The 21409-nt window shown below is 33.8% G+C and overlaps 1 protein-coding gene across 4 annotated transcripts; it reads left to right on the top strand.

Annotated features, from left to right (window-relative positions):
- The first annotated feature begins 422 nt into the window (after nt 1–422).
- On the top strand, nt 423–21349 carry CMBL (carboxymethylenebutenolidase homolog). 4 transcript variants are annotated; one of them, XM_031946124.1, is made up of 7 exons: nt 424–531; nt 818–867; nt 2372–2627; nt 6226–6333; nt 18304–18446; nt 19257–19348; nt 19804–20114. In XM_031946124.1, exons 3-7 carry the CDS (start codon nt 2413–2415, stop codon nt 19981–19983), a joined length of 738 nt encoding a protein of 245 aa, XP_031801984.1. In that variant the 5' UTR covers nt 424–531; nt 818–867; nt 2372–2412; the 3' UTR covers nt 19984–20114. The 4 variants fall into 4 exon arrangements, with proteins under 4 accessions (XP_031801982.1, XP_031801985.1, XP_031801984.1 ...); XM_031946122.1 differs by lacking the exon at nt 818–867 and having other exon boundaries at nt 423–531; nt 19804–21349; XM_031946125.1 differs by lacking the exons at nt 818–867; nt 19804–20114 and adding an exon at nt 19705–19790 and having other exon boundaries at nt 423–531.
- The last annotated feature ends 60 nt before the right edge of the window (nt 21350–21409 follow it).

Here is a 21409-nt window from a genome sequence, read left to right as displayed (position 1 = left end):
ATAGCACTGGTGGCCATAGGGATTACTGTTCACCGTTCTATCCAACTTTCTCTTAGTATTCCATACTTTTCCTTCCTACTTTTCCTCCTTTCTCTGTTGGATTTAAATAAGCTGAGAAAAAATCTCTAGATGGAGACAGAGCTTAATTGTGAAAGGGGAACATTTGCAACAAAAACAGACATATTTGATTTTTATTTGGTACTCTCTTTTACTGTCTCTCTCTTTCCCCCCTCCTATATTCATATGGTTGCAACATCTTCCATATTTGTGAAGTCAGCTAAATAGAAATCAGAGTGTGCTGTGGCAGTGAATGAAGCCTCCCTTTCTTTTCTCAGATCCACTTCCGTCCAGCCAGCTCAGGTCCCTCCCTCTTGCTTCTATTTGTCCATGACCCTTATCCCCTTTTTATATAATCAGAAAGTCCTTCCCCTCTCAACCACAAATTACTGAATATTAAGGAAGGCACAGTCCGTGGACTGCTTTCTGACTCAGCAGGGGAATTAAAGCGACTCTGCAGCTGTTAGGAAGAAAGTAAGTGATTTCTGATCTATTCTCCAGAGTTTAGCAGAATAAATTAAGGTATGTATGTGGTACACATGTGGAGCAGAACGACAAACCAGCATAGTTTTGCTGTCATTCATGTGTATGTTATGTACACTTAGATATGGTCCTTCAAAGCTTTATTTAAAGTGATCCTAGAACTATTCTGATCTCCTTTTAGTAGAGGGTAGATACACAGAAACAAATGTTGTGGATACTGCCTATTGAGTTGCTGTATGTATTGATTTTTTTGCTGGATTGTTTTCTTTGTTACAAGAGAAGACTCGAAGTGAATTGGAGAGGGTTGCATATGAGAAAATGACTGAGGTAATTAAATAAAAAGTCATATCTTTTAATGTAATGGCAAAAAAAAAAAAAAGAAAAAAAAAAACAACCCAAAAACAAAATTAAAAAGCCCCAACCCAAGAGCAAAAATAAGAATTATTTTTGCAAAATTGGGGACTGCATGATAAAAGGCAATTGGAGATTAGGCCATTTCTGAATACTTCTGTTTGAAAAATCACATAATTATAATAGATAAGAAGACTAACAATTTATCTACATATTTATCCATTTTTCCAGCTGGTTACCATCATGTTAAAAACAAATGAAAATTGTGCAATTTAACATATGACATAACAAATATTTATTAAAATATCTACTCTTATCAGTTGTACAGAACACTGTGCCAGGCCTTAGATTATGTATCTAATTTATCTCATAATAATCTTGTATTAAAAGACAAACATATAAAAATATTGTCCAAAGTGAATTTTCAAGCCCCAGGATGATCTAAAGTTATAAAATTAGGTAGCACTGGACATAAGTTTACAAACAAATATAGTATGGCCCCTTCAATATGACATATTCTATTTAAGTCATGGATTATTATCTTAAAAACAAGCCAAGCAACTTTTGGGAGAAAGAGAAACATTTAAAAAAAATTCTCAGTGACTTTATAGCATATAATTAAAAAACTGTTGCTTTTCAAAAAATTTAAATGTTAAGGGTAGGAATTTATCTTTCAAATATGAGCAGGCAATGGAATAGAACATGACTATTATAATATTTTTCATAGGCACATACTAGAAGGATCATCATAGCAAGACCTGATAGCTTTCTCTTTCCACATTTATTTCTATCACAGCTGGTACATTACAGATGTGAATAGAGAAGGAGTCTCCTTTTGCATAAAGGAGCATGCATGTATATAGTTTTGTTGTCATTCATATGTAAGTTATACACATGTATATAATTATGACACATAAATGCATATGTTCAGGATCCTAGTCCTGTATAGGAGAATAAATATAAAATGCTATCTGTATGTACACCCCTTCTGTGAAAGACTGGGACTAGAATACACTGTCCACAGAATGTACAGTGCTCCTAGAGATAAATGTTTCTTTTGTAAAGTGGCTGATATAAAGGTAAAAGAGAAGTGATTTGAAATTATAAAATACTTCATTATAGATAACACAAGTTTCAAATCAACCCCAAAGAGAAATCAGAAATAATTCCCAGAGTGTATTCAGGATGAAAAATCCCTTTAGAATATGTTAATAGCGAAGGCAATGTTGTCAAATACAAGACTTCTGGCTTCTTGGTGGATTCTTGCTGAGAGGTTACTTACTTATTAACCTGCTCTAACTTGACAGTTTAGAAAAATTGGTCAATGAAAAATAGAACCTAATTTTTATGAATTACGTCTTTTATCAATAGTTTACTATGTGTTTAATATATAGTATATAAAAATGAATTAGGTATTTTCCTCGGTTTTGATTTGTAGTTTGCTTAACATCCTGGATCTATGTTGTTCTATTTGTTGTAGTTTCAAGTTTCCCTTTCCAAAGCCTAACATAAGCATTCCTAATGGCTAATGAGGCTCAGCCTTGCCCATGTGACATTGGGCATAAGATTGAATATGGAGGCCTGGGATGTGAAGTGCAAATTGAGCACATCAAAGCTTATGTTAGCCAACCACCATCCAACACAGACAAAGCTGTGATTGTTGTTCAAGATATTTTTGGCTGGCAGATGCCCAACACCAGATATATGGTTGATATCATTGCAGCCAATGGATACACGTAAGTAGGAAACACAAAATGCTGTTTTTTTTTAACTTTTGTTTTCATTTTTCCTAGTACAATTTTTTTTAAAGGTTAAAAACTTCAAAGAAAATTTTATTCATGTCTTGGATTCAGTTTATGCTTGTAGTAAGATTACACTTTAAAATAAATACCTTGCCTTCAAACATATTCCAGACTGTCGCTGATCCCTAACTCTCAATCTATGGGGTTTTAGGCATAAGAGAAACCCTAGAGGCCTGTCCTTTGTCCCATAATTTTGGCAGCTGGAACAACTCTTAAGTCAACTTCAAGGCCCTAATAATGAACATAGCAATCTGCTTTGATTCAGCGTTCCTTGAGCCAACTCTTTATTCCCAAATAGCTTCAATACATGACTCCTGAATCATCCCAGTTTTTTAGCATCTAAAAGCCCCCTTTTGATAGCATCTAAAAGCAAATTAAAAATATTTTCTTTATTTTTCTTAGATTTTTTGTCTGTATTTTATTTCACAGGATGATTTACATGGAAATGTGTTTTGTATGACTGCACATGTATAACCTATGTCAAATTTCTGGCCTTCTCAATTTGGAGGGAGGAGAGGAAGAGAGAATTTAAAATACATAATTTTGGGGTAAAAATAATATTTAAAAATTTGCAAGTAATTGAGAAAAAAAAAAAACTTGTACCTCCTTCTACTTTCCTATTTTTTTTTTTTTGAGGGTACCACGATCTTATCAGTCATTCAGATACCAAAAACATCTCTGACATTTCCTTTTCTTTCATCTCATAAAATCTATTGGTTGCCACATTATTACTTCTGCTTCTACATTGGTTACATTGTCTCTTTTGTACTCATATTATTGCCCTCATCTTCTCTTACAATATCTGAGATATAGTGCCTACTATATATGACACTAAATAAATAAAGATTTAAAAAATGGAATCTTAAAGATAATTTTGTCCCTTTCTAAATTTTCTGTGGGAACTTAGATTCTTTTTCTGATATTGTCATATCTTTGTATTATATTTATATATGCTCCCAAGTAAAATATAAACTCTTTGAGGAAAATCACTGTCTTATTTTTAAAATATTAAGTTTGATTCTTTTTTGAATGAAGATCTGACTTTTCCCTTTCCTGCAATATACTGCTGAGAAAGCAAGAAATACCAAATTCTAATTATAAACATGTATGGGAGAAAAATAAACTTCCATATTGTACATGTCCAAAAAATACCTCAGTCTCTACTGTAAATCCATCATCTCTCAGGAAGTAGACAGAATGTTTCATTATGAATCCTTTGGAATTGTGATTGATCATTACGTTGATCAGAATTCCCAAATTTTTCAAAATTGTTTGTCTTTATAATATTGTTATTGAATACATTTTTTTTTGAGATTTTTAACTCCAAATTCCCTCCTCTCTTCCCATCCCTCTCCTTGAGAAACCAAACACTTTAGTGTAGATTATACAAGTGTAGTTGTGTAAAACATATTTCCATCTAATATTCTTATATGTGCATATGTTGTATTACCCCTTCACACTCACCCTATAGTCTAGTCCTATAGATCAGGAACTATGTCATTTTTGTTTTTGTATTTCTAATGCCTAATACATAGCTTGAATTGAGTTTATTTGCTGAGTGAATCTAGTCCTCTCTCTTCCTTCCTTCCTTTCCTTCCTTCCTTCCTTCCTTCCTTCCTTCCTTCCTTCCTTCCTTCCTCCTCTTTCTCCCTTCTTCCCTTCCCCTCCCCCCTTTCTTTTTTCTTTTTCTGTGTTCTCCTTTGCAACATGTCTAATATAAAGATTTTTTTTGCATGACTGCAAATGTCTAATCCAGATCAAAGTACATGCCTTCTTAAAGATAGGAATTTGAAACTAAAAATTATTTTTTAAAAATGTAAAATTTTTTTTTCTGTATAATTAAGAAAAAATGAAATGAAAACATTCTTTAAAAAAACAAAACAAAACACCAGTCTATTTGGTTGCTGGTCAGGATAGTTATCTTTCTATTTATGAATCACACTATTGTGTAGGAAAATTTCTGAATCAGTAGGAGGTCAAATTAGATCAGGGCTAAAAAAAATGCATAAAATAAAAACATGTAAAGAAAACCATTTACACTGAAATACAGTTATCAATTTTTTTTTTTTTTTAGGTTCACAGATCCTACGTTAAGAATTAAAGTGCAGTTATAAAAAATTTTTTTATGTTGACAAATTCTAGATTTAGAATCTTTATGGTTTTTCCTGACTCTAAAATATGTTTTTTTCTATATTATTCTGTTATAGGCTTTAAGTTAAAAAGTTATATCATCGGAAAATTGTATATATTAATTTGGCACTGTGTTGGAGTGTAATTGCTTCTTGCTATTTAAAATGAAAGGAAAAAAATGGTTCTTGAATTAAAAGTTTGTTTTCTTATGCTTTGACACTGAACAGTAAAGAAAAAGTAATTGGTTTGAACTAAATTGGCCTTTTAATAATCAACCTTGATAAATATCTATTTGGCAGGAAAATGCCCACAGTGAACAAACATTAGATAAGGAAAAGGCACATGAGGTAATTTTTTTTATTGTTGTTTATATATAAAATTTTTTATTTTCAAAACACATGCATAGTTTTCAGCATTCACCCTTGCAAAAAATCTTGTGTTTCAATTTTTTTCTCCCTTCTTTCCTTCCACCCCTCCCCTAGACTTCAAGTAATCCAGTATATGTTTAACATGTACAATTCTTCTATACATATTTCCACAATTATCATGCTGCACAAGAAAAATCAGATCAAAAAGATAAAAATGAGAGAGAAAACAAAATGCAAGCAAACAACAACAAAAAGTGAAAATCCACTGTTATGATTCCCACTTAGCCCCCACAGTCTTCTGTCTGGGTACAGATGGACACATGAGATATTTTCAATGAAGAAAATGTCATGAACTTATAATTTATATGACATATCTGTCCCAGAGAGTTCCTTTAGGTAGATAAGCTTGTGGAACCAATGCAGAAGACCAGGAGATACCCAGATCTGCTGGGGTAGACAGTTCTCAAAGGGGCCAGCTAGAGCCTCCCCAGTTTTCCCCCTCTTATATGACTTTGTGATTTCTTTAGTAGAAAGAACTCTATTGGCACCACCAATGCAAACTGGCACGTTCTCTGTACCTTATTGTCTTAGAGAATTTCCTGGACCACTGGGATTTGTCTGGACAAAATCAGCATGTGTCCAAGGAAGAACTTACATGGAGATCTTCCCAGCTCTAAGGCTAGTTCTCCATCCTCTAAGACACACTACCTCATATACTATTTATTAGTACTTTCTATACTATTTAAAATCATTTTTGAATCATTCTCTGTTACAAGTTTTGAATTATTGCAGAATCAAGAATTTTCTAATCTGGCAATAGGATGTTATTTTACTGGGAAAAGAATTTTAACCTCATACCTACTTGAGTTTTTTTTCTTTATACCAAAAACTCTGCCTGTGAAAGGGGTGTGGGGCAGCGTAGGGTGCACTGGTCAACTTCTTGAATGGTATAGACTACCAACTAACTAAAAATTATGTGTCTGGTGAATAATAGGCTGGAATACTGAAGATGAATTAACCTTTCTCTTTCGTAGAGCAATCTGCCCAGACTTCTTTGTAGGGAAAGAACCTTGGTGCCCATCTGATGACTGGTCTACCTTCCAAGAATGGATGAAAACAAGAAATCCTAGAAATACTGATAAGTATGTGATCCTTTTATTCTCTAGTAGTATGGTTTTAGCACTTGGGCCTTTTCATTTTTTGCATCTCCAGCACTTTGCACACAATATACTTAGTCTTTGAGTTGAATTGAATGAACATGTTGAAGAACCCAGTCCATACCCTATGGGACACAGACATGGAGCAGGAAAGGAGAAGTGGTGATTCTCCCAAGGCTGAGCTGCTGTCCATAAGTCCTGGGACTATTTAATAGCACAAGGACTCGTGTAAGAGTGGCTGTGAATATCCGGAAAGTTGCCTGGAGAAGTGAGAGGAGCATAGCCAGGGATTTAACACTTTCTGCTGAGTCCAGCACAAATTCTGACTTGTTCTGACGTGACCAAGGAAGCACAGAGAGATCTGACCAGAGAAGCCTGGGAAAAGTAAGAGAAAGTCTTGAGTCCTGGGAAAGCTTGACTGAGTTAAAGAATGATGAATGATGGGGTGTGGAGAGAATGACTTATTGATTTAGTGAATGCACATAAGAGAGGGAGGGAATTACAGTGAGTGTCAGTGTTAAGCTCCAACTCTGTATTGAGCCTTGGTCTGGGAAAGAGGCCACTTGTATGGGGCAGGTGGTGATTTGTTTCCTTGTACCACCCTCCTCCATTTGCTAAGGGTACAGTGGCAAAGATGTTTAAACCAGATTTTGTCTATTACAACTCATCTGAATTATGAGCCCCTCCTAATTCTATTTCAACATGGGATTGATTTGAGGTAAGAGGGAAGACACAAATATAAGGAACAAATGGATGTTCCAAGACATATCATATAAAGTTCTCTTTGGATGCTTGAGGGTTAAATCGGCCACAGTGCTATTTCTGACAGAAAGTACTATGCTAAAAAGGATTCAAGCTTAGGTTTAGCCACAGATGATATACTATCCATCAGAGAAGACCAGTCTAAGTAAATTTGGAGAGTCTCAACAGCAGGCCTCAAGCCAATAGCATTATTATTTATTTATTCACTCATCCACCCATTTATTTATTTATTCATTTATTTATTTAGCCAGTCATGAAGTTTTTTGGTGTCTGTATTAATGGAGTACTTGGACTGATGAAATCACAGCTTCTGACAGTTTGATGTAAAAAGGAAAAAAAACAGATTGTTAGCACAGTTTATTAAACAGGAAAAAGGGCTCTCACAACTCTTGTTGCTCCTGCTACTGCCACAAATCTCCATGTTGAATCTTTCAGTTTCTTTTCACATAAGAGAGGGGGGGAAAGGCATTGTATCAAGTGTCTCTTACATAAGGTATTTCATTCCTTGGATTGTATTGCCCACTTTTGTCTCACTATTACTAGTCCTTACACATTCTTTTTTTTTTTTTTTAAAGATTTAAAAAATATTTTATTATTTATTTTTTATTAAAGCTTTTTATTTACAAAACATATACATGGGTAATTTTTCAACATTGACCCTTGCAAAGCCTTCTGTTCCAAATTATCCCTTCTTTCCCCTACCCCCTCCTGTAGATAGCAGGTAGTTCAATACATGTTAAATATATTAAAATATATGTTAAATCCAATATATGTATACATATTTTTACAGTTATCTTGCTGCATAAGAAAAATCAGATCAAGAAGGAAAAAAACGGGGAAAGAAAACAAAATGCAAGCAAACAACAACAGAGAGTGAAAATTGCTATGTTGTGGTCCACACTCAATTTCCACAGTGCTCTCTCTGGGTGTAGATAGCTCTCTTCATCACTGAACAATTGGAATTATTTTGAATCATTGCTGAAGAGAGTCATGCCCATCAGAATTGATCATCATATTGTATTGCTGTTGAAGTATATGATGATCTCCCGGTTCTACTCAGTTCACTTAGCATCAGTTCATGTAGTCTCTCCAAGCCTCTCTGTATTCATCCTGCTGGTCATTTCTTACAGAACAATAATATTCCATAACATTCATATACCACAATTTACCCAACCATTCTCCAATTGATGGGCATCCCCTTAATTTCCAGTTTCTGGCCACTACAAAGAGGGCTGCCACAAACATTTTTGCACATACCCCTTCCTTTCTTTAAGATCTCTTAGGGATATAAGCCCAGTAGTAACACTGATGGGTCAAAGAGTATGTACAGTTTGATAACTTTTTGAGCATAGTTCCAAATTGCTCTGCAGAATGGTTAGATCTGTTCACAGTTCCACCAACAAATTCCCACATCCCCTCCAACATTGGTCATTATCTTTTTCCTGTTATCTTAGCCAATCTGAGAGGTGTGTAGTGGTATCTCAGAGTTGTCTTAATTTGCATTTCTCTGATTAATAGTGATTTAGAGCACCTTCTCATTGACTACAAACAGTTTCAATTTCTTCATCTGAAAATTGTCTGTTCTAATCTTATCTGCATTACAATTTTTTGTTTGTACAAAACTTTTTAACTTAATATAATCAAAATTATCTATTTTGTGATCAATAATGATCTCTAGTTCTTCTTTAGTCACAAATTCCTTCCTGTTCCACAGATCTGAGAGGTAAAACATCCTATGTTCTTCTAATTTGTTTATAATATCATTCTTTACCAGATCACCCTATACATTCTTACAATGCAATATTCAGTAGTTCATAAAAGTCTGATAAACTCTAAATTCATTTGGTGTCCTTAGGATAGATGAAAGACAATAGACAGTGAAGAAAGAATATTTTGATTAAAACTTGAGGACAGGAACCTATGTGCTAGCACTGTGTTAAGTGTTCAAGAATACAAAAAAAAGGAAAATAGTTCCTGTCCTCAAGAAGCTCATAATCCAATGAGGGAAGATGGTAATACATACAAAAGAAATTGAAAATAGGGAGGTAGGAGAAGAAAGGGAGGAAAAGGAAAAGGAGGTACCTGACCTAAGATTAGAGGGTGGGAAATTATGAGCTGGAAAATAAGGAGATAGCTACCTTATTGGAAGGAATTCTCTAATATCCACCCTCCATTCTGTTCAACCAGAAGGAGGGAGGAAATTCAGGGAAGTATAGATGAAATAATGATGAAGACTAGGAGTATGGTCAGATGGGTCATTACAGTGCTATTACAATGGAGGCAGAATGTGATCCATGAACATTTCCTACATAGGAAATGATAACTAGGCTAGGAATACCCCACTCTCTCTCACCAGTATGACCTTAGGATCTTTCTTTCTTAACATTATATCTATCTCCCACATTGGTGGTCACCTCATTGACTGATTGGCCATCTGGGTTTACTCCTTAACAAAATCCCTTATCTTCCCTTGTCCCCAAAGGTCCAGCCACCCATTCTCATCAGTGGGAAGGTTTGGATGATTTTCAAGTGATATCTCTGTCTCAGGCTAAGTTATTTTAACCAGGTGTCTGTCATTTCCAATGAGCACCTGTTTAAAGGTCAAGGTTCTTCTATTCCCACCCTCCAACTCCACTTCTATTATTGTGTGCTTATATACTTGAAAAACTAAACAATGATCATAGGTACATAGAATGTAGGCCTAGGAATTTGTGTATTGACTCTGTTCTTTGCACCTGAGACTTAACTTACAGATATGGAGGAAAGAACATTGTGAAAAACCACATGAAAAATGGGGAAAAAATTTTTTTTTATTGTCTTCTAAAGAGAAAACAATGCTGATTTGTTTCTTTGTGAAATCAGATTATGTTCAACATAATGATTATAAGGGTAGTTTTATAGATATAACTGTGTCAAAGAAAAGGAGAACCATAATTATCAGAAGGAATGAAATTAGACATTAAAAACTAGTGCTGTCAAACTGACATTTTTGAATGGCCTTTCATGTTCCTTTCATAGGGTGCACAGAAATTTCCATCTACCTCCTTTAATTAAACCTGCTTTTCCTTAAAACCATCAGTGCTCTTGGTTTTAACTTAATTTTTTTCCTCTTTGCTTAATTACTAGTAATTATGTCTGTCAGGAAGTTGTGGTGTATATATGTTAAAACAGTATTTAAATAGTAATTAGATATATTTAAATATGTTTTATATTTTTAAAAAGAAAAACAGTATAGTTTTCTTCTTTTTTTCCCCCTTGAAAACATACAGTATTTCAAATACATTACTTTGTTATAATCAGGGTATTTTATATCTTTTTACAACTATTGTTTACATTTCCTACAAATTTTCTCATGTATGATTCTTGCCCATGTTTTCCATAAAAATCTCCATGGAAGATTCATCCAATGAGCTGGAAGTCTTCCTCTTGTTCTTTTATTATCTTGAGTACTATTAGACGTTAATTCAATTGTTGTTTCTCATGTCCCACTCATCTCTCTCCTAGCTATATTTGTCTTTGATTATGTCTTTTATGCAATATCTCATGTAGAAGACATTATTGGTGGCCCCCTATGGCCTGAATATTTCTATTGCCCTTTGGGTTACTTGCAATTTAAAATCTTCTATGATTGTATGTTCCTTGTTTGAAAATCATGTAGTATCACTTAGGGAATTTTGATGTTAAACAGATAGGATTTCATAGTGTAGAGCAATTAATTCCTGAGAAACTTCCCAAATGTAGATGAGCTTGATTGCCTTGCTCTACTCCTATCTGATCCCAGATTACTAACTGCAATGCTTAACCAACACATCTTTTTTTCTTCTTTTTTTTGTGTATTAATTTTTTTGTTTTGTGGATTAATTTTACTGTTTACCCATATAATAGCATATTTGCTATTCCATAGCATATTGCTAGTCCATTTATAGTTTCCATACATCTGTTTTTTTCCAGTATGGAGAGACCCATCTCTTTTAAGTTACTGTAAATTTCCAAGTAGTAGAAACTAGTATGGCTAAATTCTCTTCCATAAACTCCTATAAACATATCTGGATATCCTGATAGAGAAATCTAGGCAGCCACAGTCATCTGTCCAGTCCAACTTGATTAGGGAGAAAAACAGGGAAATCTGTGGACACTGAGGGTTGAGGTTGGATCTAGAGAACACTTGTGTAGCACTCCAGACCCCAGGGAGAGCCTGGACATGAATGCAAAGGGAGACCTATATCAGGACATCCCAGATGCATAATGGATCACTGCAATGGGGACAGGTGCCAACTAGCATGTTTTGTCACCTAGACTTGCCAGAAGTGATTTTACAAGCCAGAAAAACAAAAAAAGTTAGGGAAAATCATATCACACAGTAAAGGGGCTAAAACACACACACACACACACACACACGACAGAGTTGGGGATAAAAATGTGTATCTCTCAAGAAAGAAATTGGAAAGAAAAAGGAGAAAGAAGGAGGAGAAACTAGATGGAGGGTAGATTAAAGGAAGAATTAATCCTAAGGATTTGCAAAAAATATTTATAGCTGTTTGAGGTGGCAAAGAATGAGAGATTCTGAGGGGATCCCATAAATTAGGAAATGGGTAAACAAATGTAAATGTGAAAAATTCTATTTTGCTGATCTCTTTATATTTTTATGTAATGATCAGTCATGATTCTGGAGAACTAATGATGAAACATCCTAATCACTATTGATAGAGAGGTGAAGGAATCAAGAGTGGTCAATGTGAAAATTTTAAAATGGGTTTTATTTTTCTTGTGTTCTCAATTAGGGCATAGGAAAGGCAGAACACAAAGATTGAGAAGGTAGATTTTGGCTGATAAAAAATGATATGTTTTAAAAGCAAATAGAGAAGGCATTCTGTACAGTTATGGGGGTTGATAGGTATAATTAGTGTGACATCATTTGTTAAATAGGTACATTTGTAGGACTTCACCTTGTTTAAGTGGTTATTTTCTAAAAGGCACTGTATTGGTAAATCTCCATTTTCAATTTTCTTTTCAAGTTCTTTCAAGCTTGTTTCACATTAGATCTTATAATCTCTAAGGTTCCAATTGTAAAATTATTTGATTTTGTAATTCCACTTTTACACAACTTGATTTTTTTGTTAAATTTAAGATGCTTTATCATTTGGAGACGACCTCTTATTCATTTTTGTCATATTATTTACATTAAGATCACTGACCATTTAAACATTCTGTAAAGCACAAGGAAGATGAACTAGAGATAGACACTCCTGCCTTTAATTTTGGGTAGTTTTCTTTTGTTTCTGTCTTGTAGAACATCTATGACACTGTCAAACACCCTTTGTGACTCTTTCTCTCCTCATTTAACTCCTCAGGAATGGTTGAAAGTGCTCTATTTCATTAAAGTGTCATTTCCCTCCCTGCAGCATTATATTTTACTTTGCTAGATAAGTTATTCTTGGTCATATGCTTGAATCCTTTGCCATCTAGAATATCATTTTTCAAATTCTCTGCTCCTTTATAGCTACTAAATTGTGTATGAATCTCACTGGCTCCTTGGTACTTGAATTGTTTCTTCTTGACTTACTGCACTATATTTTCTTTGATCTGGAAGCTCTGGATTTTGGCTATAACAAATGTAGGAGTTTTCATTTAGGGAACAGTAGATTTTCTCTTATTTCACTTTACCCTCTACTTTTTTTTTAATAATAGTTTTTTATTTTCAAAATACATGCAAAGATAGTTTTCAACATTCACCCCTGCAAAACCTTGTGTTCCAATTTTTTTCTCCCTTTCATCATCCCCTTCCACCCGCCTTAGATAGCAAGTAATCTATGTTAAATATATCCAATTCTTCTATACATATTTCCACAATTATCATGCTGCACAAGAAAAATCAGATCAAAAAGGAAAAAAATTAGGAAGAAAATAAAATGCAAGAAAATAACAATAACAAAAAAGTGAAAATACTGTGTGGTGATCTACCCTCAGTTCCCACAGTTCTCTCTCTGAGTGTAGATGGCTCTCTTCATCACAAGATCATTGAAACTGGCCTGAATCATCTCATTGTTGAAGAGTCAAGTACATTAGAGTTTATCATCACATAATTTTATTGCTGGGTACAATATTCTTTTTTTTTTTTTAACATTTTATTTTATTATTATTTTTTAAAATTATTTTATTTTTTTATTTAATAGCCTTTTATTTACAGGTTATATGCATGGATAACTTTACAGCGTTAACAATTGCCAAACCTCTTGTTCCAATTTTTCTGGGTACAATATTCTCTTGATTTCACTCATCACCCTTAGCATCAGTTCTCAAACTGTTGATCATTTCTTACAGGACAATAATATTCTATAACATTTATAAATCATAACTTATTCAGCCATTCTCCAATTGATGGGCATCCACTCAGTTCCAATTCCTTGCCACTACAAAAATTTTTGCACATGTGTGTCCTTTTCTCTTTTGTGATTTTTTTGGGGGATACAGGCCCAGTAGAGACACTGCTGGATCAAAAAGTGTGCTCAGTTTGATAGCTATTTGGGCATAGTTCCAAATTGCTCTCCAGAATGATTGGATTGGTTCACAATTAATCCAGTTCACCAACAATGCATTAGTGTCCTGGTTTTCCACATTCCCTCATTCGTCATTATCTTTTCCTGTCATCTCAGTCAATCTGAGAGATGTGTAGTGATATCTCAGAGTTGTCTTAATTTGCATTTCTCTGATCAGTAGTGATTTAGAGCATTTTTTATATGACTAGAAATGGTTTTAATTTCATCTGAAAAATTGTTCATGTCCTCTGATCATTTATCAATTGGAGAATGGTCTGTATTCCTAAAATTTGAGTCAATGCTCTATATTTTATAAAGTCTTTAGCAGAACCTTTGATATAAAGATTTTTTCCCCCCAGTTTTCTGCTCCCCTTCTAATCTTGTCTGCATTGGTTTTGTTTATATAAAAACTTAATATCAAAATTATTCATTTTACATTTCATACTGTATTCTAGTTCTTCTTTGGTCATAAATTTCTTCCTTCTCCACAGATCTGAGAGGTAAACTATCCTTTGTTCTTCTGATTTGCTTATAGTATCACTCTTTATGTCTAAATCATGAACACATTTCCACCTTACCTTGGTATAGTATATTATGTGTGGGTCAGTGCCTAGTTTCTGCCATTTTATTTTCCAATTTTCCAGCAATTTTTGTCAAGATTTCTTATCCCAAAAACTGTACTCTCCACTTTTTAAGAACACCTTTAAAAAACTTTTGATATGTTATATATCCCTTTGTAGACAATTATTTTATACAGTTTGGTAATGAGTAAACAAGATATTGAAACATTGTTTACATCTTCCTCATGAAACCATAATTTTGTCACATTTGATATTAAGCATACTTTTGATGAACAATATATTTTTCTAAATCTAACTTTCAGGAAAATCCATAGGTTTTCTTTTTAAAATAGATTTTTTTATTGATCATCTTTTGTTTTTATATTACTTAAATTTCCCTTTATATCCCTCCTGATTACCACTTCCAGAGAGCTATCCTTTATAATAAAGAATTTGTTTTTTAAAAAAGAAAAAATAGGAAGAGAAAATTGATCAATACATTGAAAAAATGTGACATTATTATTATTTTTTTTAATAACTTTTTATTGACAGAACCCATGGTAGGGTAATTTTTTTACAACATTATCCTTTGCACTCACTTCTGTTCCGATTTTTCCCCTCCCTCCCTCCACCCCCTCCCCTAGATAGCAAGCAGTCCTATATATGTTGAATAGGTTACAGTATATCTTAGATACAATATATGTGTGTAGAACCGAACAGTTCTCTTCATTGCTCAGGGAGAATTGGATTCAGAAGTTATAAATAACCCGGGAAGAAAAACAAAAATGCAAACAGTTTATATACATTTCCCAGTGTTCTTTCTTTGGGTGTAGCTGCTTCTGTCTATCCTTGATCAATTGAAAAATGTGACATTAAATGCAATATTCCACACCTGGAACTTTCTTCCTCTCTTAAGAGAAGTGGAGGTATCTTCTTATATCTCTTCTCTGAAGCCAAGCTTGCTGCTTGTGATTTTTACACTTTCATTTTTAATTGTTTTATGCTTATTATCCCATTTCCACGGCTGTAATCATTGTATAGTTTTGTTTTCTTGGATCTCCTTACCATACATCAGTTCCGGTTAGTCTTTTCATGCTTCCTTGCATTGGTCATATCCATCATTTCTTACAACACAATAATATGCCATTAAATATTAGCCTTTATACAATATCATTTGAAAATTGAAGAGATTGAACTAGTTGATCCCTCCATTCTGGAGAGCAATTTGGAACTACCCTCAAAAAGTTATCAAACTGTGCATACCCTTTGAGCCAGCAGTGTTACTACTATTGGGCTTATATTCCAAAGAGATCTTAAAGGAGGGAAAGGGACCTGTATGTGCAAAAATGTTTGTGGCAGTCCTTTTTGTACTGGCCAGAAACTGGAGATTGTATGGATGCCCATCAATTGGAGAATGGCTGAATAAATCGTGGTATATGAGTATTTTGGAATATTATCATTCTGTAAGAAATGTCCAGCAGGATGAAAACAGAGAGGATTGGAGAGCCATGAAGTGATGCTAAATGAAATGAGCAGAACCAGGAGATCATTATACACTTCAACAGTACTATATGAGGATCAATTCTGATGGAAGTGGCCCTCTTCAACAATGAGAGGATCCAAATCTGTTCCAATTGATCAGTAATGAACAAAACCAGCTACATCCAGTGAAAGAACACTGGGAAATGAGTGTGGTCCACAACATAACAGTTCCACTCTTTCTGTTGTTTGCTTCCATTTTTATTTTTACCTTCTTTCTAAATCTGATTTTTGTGTGTGTGCCGCAAGATAACTGTATAAATATATAGACATATACTGTATTTAACATATACTTTAACTTGTAGGGGAAGGGATAGAGAGAAGAAGGGGAAAAGTTGGAACAGAAGTTTTTGCAAGGGTCAATGTTGAAAAATTACCCATGCATAGGTTTTGTAATAAAAAGCCATTTAAAAAAAGAATATTTTGCTCAAAAAGAACTGGAAAGTAGTAGATGGGATAAACATTAAAAGACAACAAAAAATGAAACATTTTACCTTAATAGACTAATCTTAATGATTAGTTGTTGACAGATTATTTTGAAATATATTCTCTTTGTGCAGTTAGATCAGCTATTAAGAATAATGATCAAATAAACACTAAATTAGAATAAAACTGAGAGGCTACCATTTGTGGATACATGATCTTAGTAATCTGTTTAAACAAACTATTGATTCTAGAAAAACCAGGAAATAAAGGTTGAAGACATCAACTCTGACAGAGGAAAAATCACTGGAATTACATCATAGTACATTCAATACATTAAGTGTAGAAACCATTTGTATGTTGATGTTTGGTTGAACATTGGGATATGTAAGGGAGAGCAATGTTAAAACAGAGCCCGATGCATTTGTTGGTGGAGTTGTGAACGAATCCAACCATTCTGGAGAGTAGTTTGGAACTATGCTCAAAAAGTTATCAAACTGTGCATACCCTTTGATCCAGCAGTGTTACTACTGGGCTTATGAAAGGGACCTGTATGTGCACGAATGTTTGTGACAGCCCTCTTTGTAGTGGCTAGAAACTGGAAACTGAGTGGATGCCCATCAGTTGGAGAATAGCTGAATAAATTGTGGTATATGAATGATGGAATATTATTGTTCTGTAAAAAATGACCAACAGGATGATTTCAGAAAGGCCTGGAGAGACTTACACGAATGGATGCTGAGTGAAATGAGCAGGACCAGGAGATCATTATATACTTCAATAACAATACTATATGATGACCAGTTCTGATGGACCTGGCCATCCTCAGCAAGGAGATCAACCAAATCAGTTCCAATGGAGCAGTAATGAACTGAACCAGCTACGCCCAGAGAAAGAACTCTGGGTGATGACTAAAAACCATGACATTGAATTCCCAATCCCTATATTTTTTTGCCCACCTGCATTTTGGATTTCCTTCACAAGCTAATTGTACAATATTTCAGAATCTGATTCTTTTTGTACAGCAAAATAATGGTTTGGTCATGTATACTTGTTGTGTTATCTAATTTATATTTTAATATATTTAACATCTACTGGTCATCCTGCCATCTGGGGGAGGGGGTGGGGGAGTAAGAGGTGAAAAATTGGAACAAGAGGTTTGGCAATTGTTAATGCTGTAAAGTTACCCATACATATAACCTGTAAATAAAAGGCTATTAAAATAAATAAATAAATAAATAAAACAGAGCCCGAGATACTACTGTGTTGCTAATAAGCAAGGAAAGTGAATGAATGGGGCTAAGTCTTTGCCAGTGACATAAAAAAACTCAAAAACAACTTTTACCTACAGAAGCTATGCAAACCCCTTTGCATAACTTTTGCAAACTCTTTGCAAAAAACAAGAAAATCCACTTTAAAAATACATGCCTTCACCTATATTTTACTTACTTTCCTAATGCCTTCCTTTAATACATCATTAAAAACATTATGAAAGCAATGCATGACTATGTCCATTTATATGTAACAAACAAAACCCTCAAACAATGCAGTATAATTAAAATGATCTAGTTTTGTCCTTGAAAAAAAGAGAAAATGCACCTTTCTCCCTTTGTTAAAGTGGGTGGACAGAATTAGGTGCTTTACCTATGTGGAATGGTCCAAATATTGTCCGACTCAGCTGGATGTCACTGCTCCCCCCCCCCCCCCCAGTGTCACAAGGAAGGGCTTAAAGGTGCTATAAAAGCAAAAAAAAAAAAAAGTTATCAGTAAAAATTACAAATTTTGAAAACTGGCAGAATGTGGTTATGACCTAGGCTGAATACATTCAGGCTGAAGGGTCTTGTCTATAGAATTAATTGTTTCGTAGTTCTTTGCTAGTTAATAGAACTCAGAAAATGAGAATTTCCTGTTTCATGCTTTGTTCTAATTTCTCCCTTTTCACATATCTTGCAATATGACTTAATTTTGGCATTGCTAGTCCAACATTAGGGTTTAAATAGGAAAATCTGGTTCAATACAAAAATGCCTTTTAACATGGCCAAATACAAACTGCTATTGGTATAATGGCTGTTTTCTTTGTAGGTATCTGTAAAGCCAATCCTAATTTCTTAATACCTCTTACTGATTTGTTACAGAGAGGCCAATGTTGTTCTTAATTATCTGAAAGAGAAGTGTCATGCCCAGAAAATCGGTATTGTTGGATTCTGTTGGGGTGGAATTGTTGTACATGATTTAATGATGAAATACCCAGAATTAAAAGCAGGTGTCTCAGTCTATGGTAAGCCTTTTATATATGATTTTTAAAAAAATATGATTTCATATGTGCTTGGGGCAAGCTTGAAAAAGAAACCTTTCCCAAATTTGCTAAATCTTAAAACATACTAAATCTAGTGCAAATATGGAATCATAAAATTTTAGTTTTTAGATATGGAACCTTAATAACAAAATGAAAAATGAATTCTTGCTAGCATAGCTTTTCAGGGAAACCTTTTGATATAAATATATCTTGAATGTATGAATGGGTATTTAATACTTTTGAGGTAGGAAGTCTTAGTTGAAGCTTTTCTGCCGATTTCTTGTATGACACTAGGCAAATGACTTCATTTCTTTTGGCTTTAGACTTCTTGTCTACAAAATTAAGAGGCTCAGATTAGATGATTTCTAAGATTTCTTTTAAAAAATTATATCAAATAAACTCGTATATAACATTTAAATTAACAATTGTAATTGCTAATGCACAGAAAAGAACTAGCTCTTTCCAGAGCCTAAATAATATATGTTACAAGTTAGGGACCACAGCAGTGCCATTATTCATTCCTAAAGATTGCTATAAGGTATGCATGCTAACTACTGTAGGGAAGTTTCAATTCCCTATAATACTTATTCCTAAGATATATCATGCATCCTGAAAATCTAGCTTTTACATTTATGTAATTTGCACATGTGGCCTAGAACTGTATTATCTTTTGGTCCATCTACTATCCATTTTTCCTTTGAGACTGACTTGAGCATTTTTTTAGGTTTATTAACAAATGCTGATAATTTTGCTTAATACAGTACATTTAAAATTCTTTTCAACATTTTGTAGGCATTATCAGAGATTCTGAAGATGTATATAGTTTGAAGAATCCTACCCTCTTTATTTTTGCAGAGAACGATGCTGTAATTCCTCTTGAGCAAGTAAGTGGGGTCATCTCATTCTTTCCATGAAATTATCTGAAAGGAACTGCAGGATGAATGTGTATTTGTAGGAAATGCCAGCTCTTAATGAGAAAATAAATGGTAAGAGTATTTAAGTATAAAGATTAAAAGGAACATGAATTGTTTTATAATTTTTCCAAGAGAAAACCTGCAACATCTCTGTCTTAACCCAAAAGCAATTTTAAAATATGGGACAATTAAGCTCACACAAAAGAATAGCTCTAGCAAAGTACTAACCTTTTAACAGCTCATTCACAAAATGCATGATATTTAAGAAAATTGATTATAATCGCCATCTTAATATTAAATGGCCATAAATTTTCCCTTTGCTACAGGTAAACCTGAAAGTTAACAATCCATTAGAGCGTATTTTGAACAATGGGTAATTTGTAAACTGGCAAATTGTTAATATAGAGAAACGTTTTGCATGACAGGTCACTCTGCTGACACAGAAGCTTAAAAAACACTGCAAAGTTGATTATCAAGTTAAAATATTTCCTGGGCAAACTCATGGATTTGTGCATCGCCAGAGAGAAGATTGGAATCCTAAAGATAAACCATATATTGAAGAAGCAAGAAAGGATCTTATCAACTGGCTGAACAAATATATTTAGCCAGTAGCAAGATATAGCTTTTTCAAATTACTTTCTTCCAAAATTGAATTATTTACAATTGACTTTCAGAAATCTGGTGGTTCTAAATACAAATTTTACCTAGAAATTTTAACTTCTATTTCAAAATTATATGCCTCATTTATTCATTTAACAGTTATTCTCTTCGTGCTTTATATAATAAACATAGCAGGAAAAATAGAAAAATGACTCTCCTCTTTATACAAAGACATCATTTCTTCTTTGCAGTGAACTTAAAACTATGTTAAAAAGCAACCTATTACACGAAAATTATTACCCAAAGGTATTTATAAAAGAGAATGTTTGATTTGTAGAACTTTTGAGTAACAAAGTGAAGTGACAAACTTTTTAGGAGACCTTGGACAGGGTCAACCTGCCTGAGTATAAATTTATCATGACCTTTCAACTGTTATTGCCTTGCTTATAGCATTTTTTTTTAATAATTCATATTTACAAAAAGTTTTTTTTAAAACCATAGATCTCATAGCTATGCAAGGAGTTATGACAGTTTCTATAAATTTCTAGGTACCCAGGTGCTACTGAATATACTAATATTCTGTCTTGTACTTTGGGCCTCATGTCAGAGAAATGAGTGCATTGCTAGAACATCACATCACTGGAAATTTAGTGGGTGGAGAAGGAAATGGCAGATGAGTCCACTTTATGAAATGATCATAGCTTGCAAACAATCCATTTACAATCTTGATGAAAATTAAGTTTATTATGATAATCATCCAGGACCATGCCTTTTGATTATTACAAATAGCCATCTGTGAAAAACAAAAAGAAAACTGAAACACTCAGAACAGACTAAAATATAGTTTTAAACAAAATTTTATCCCAATTTTATGAATTACCTATTTGAATTCTGAAGATTTTGGGGGGCTAATCAATTTTTAGTCTAGGACTTCAATAACCTTCATCTAGATATTTAAGTGTTCAATGTGTACACCTGCATTTATTTATATGAAAACCTTTATTCTCAAAACTTTTATCTGCCATGTAATTTTAATAACACACACACACACACACAAGGTAAGCAGAAGCATTCATATTTCACAGATGTGTAAATTTAAGCTGTGTGTGTGCACGAGCATGCATGTATGCATAAGATCAATTGATGGTCACAAGTGAAGGAAACAATTATGATCCTGTCCAATGTTCAATGCTCTTCTGTCACTACTTTTGGTTCCTGAATGCTATATTTTACTAAATATGTATACTTTTACCTCCTCCGCTTTTGAGTGCTAGGGAAGTAAAGAAAGAGGAAGGGAAATAAAGGTAGAGGATTCCCAAGTCTGGAGTTGAAAGGCTTCTTTGGATAGTAAATACTGTGCTTTAACCAAAAGTAGTTTGAAAACTATGAATATACCATTAAGTTTTAACCAAATGAATATTGTTTTAAATT

The sequence above is a fragment of the Sarcophilus harrisii genome, chromosome 1 (assembly GCF_902635505.1).
Source record: "Sarcophilus harrisii chromosome 1, mSarHar1.11, whole genome shotgun sequence".
Classification (NCBI taxonomy): domain Eukaryota; kingdom Metazoa; phylum Chordata; class Mammalia; order Dasyuromorphia; family Dasyuridae; genus Sarcophilus; species Sarcophilus harrisii.
Note: the sequence above shows the minus strand (reverse complement) of the source record. Positions and strands in the feature narration are given on the sequence as shown.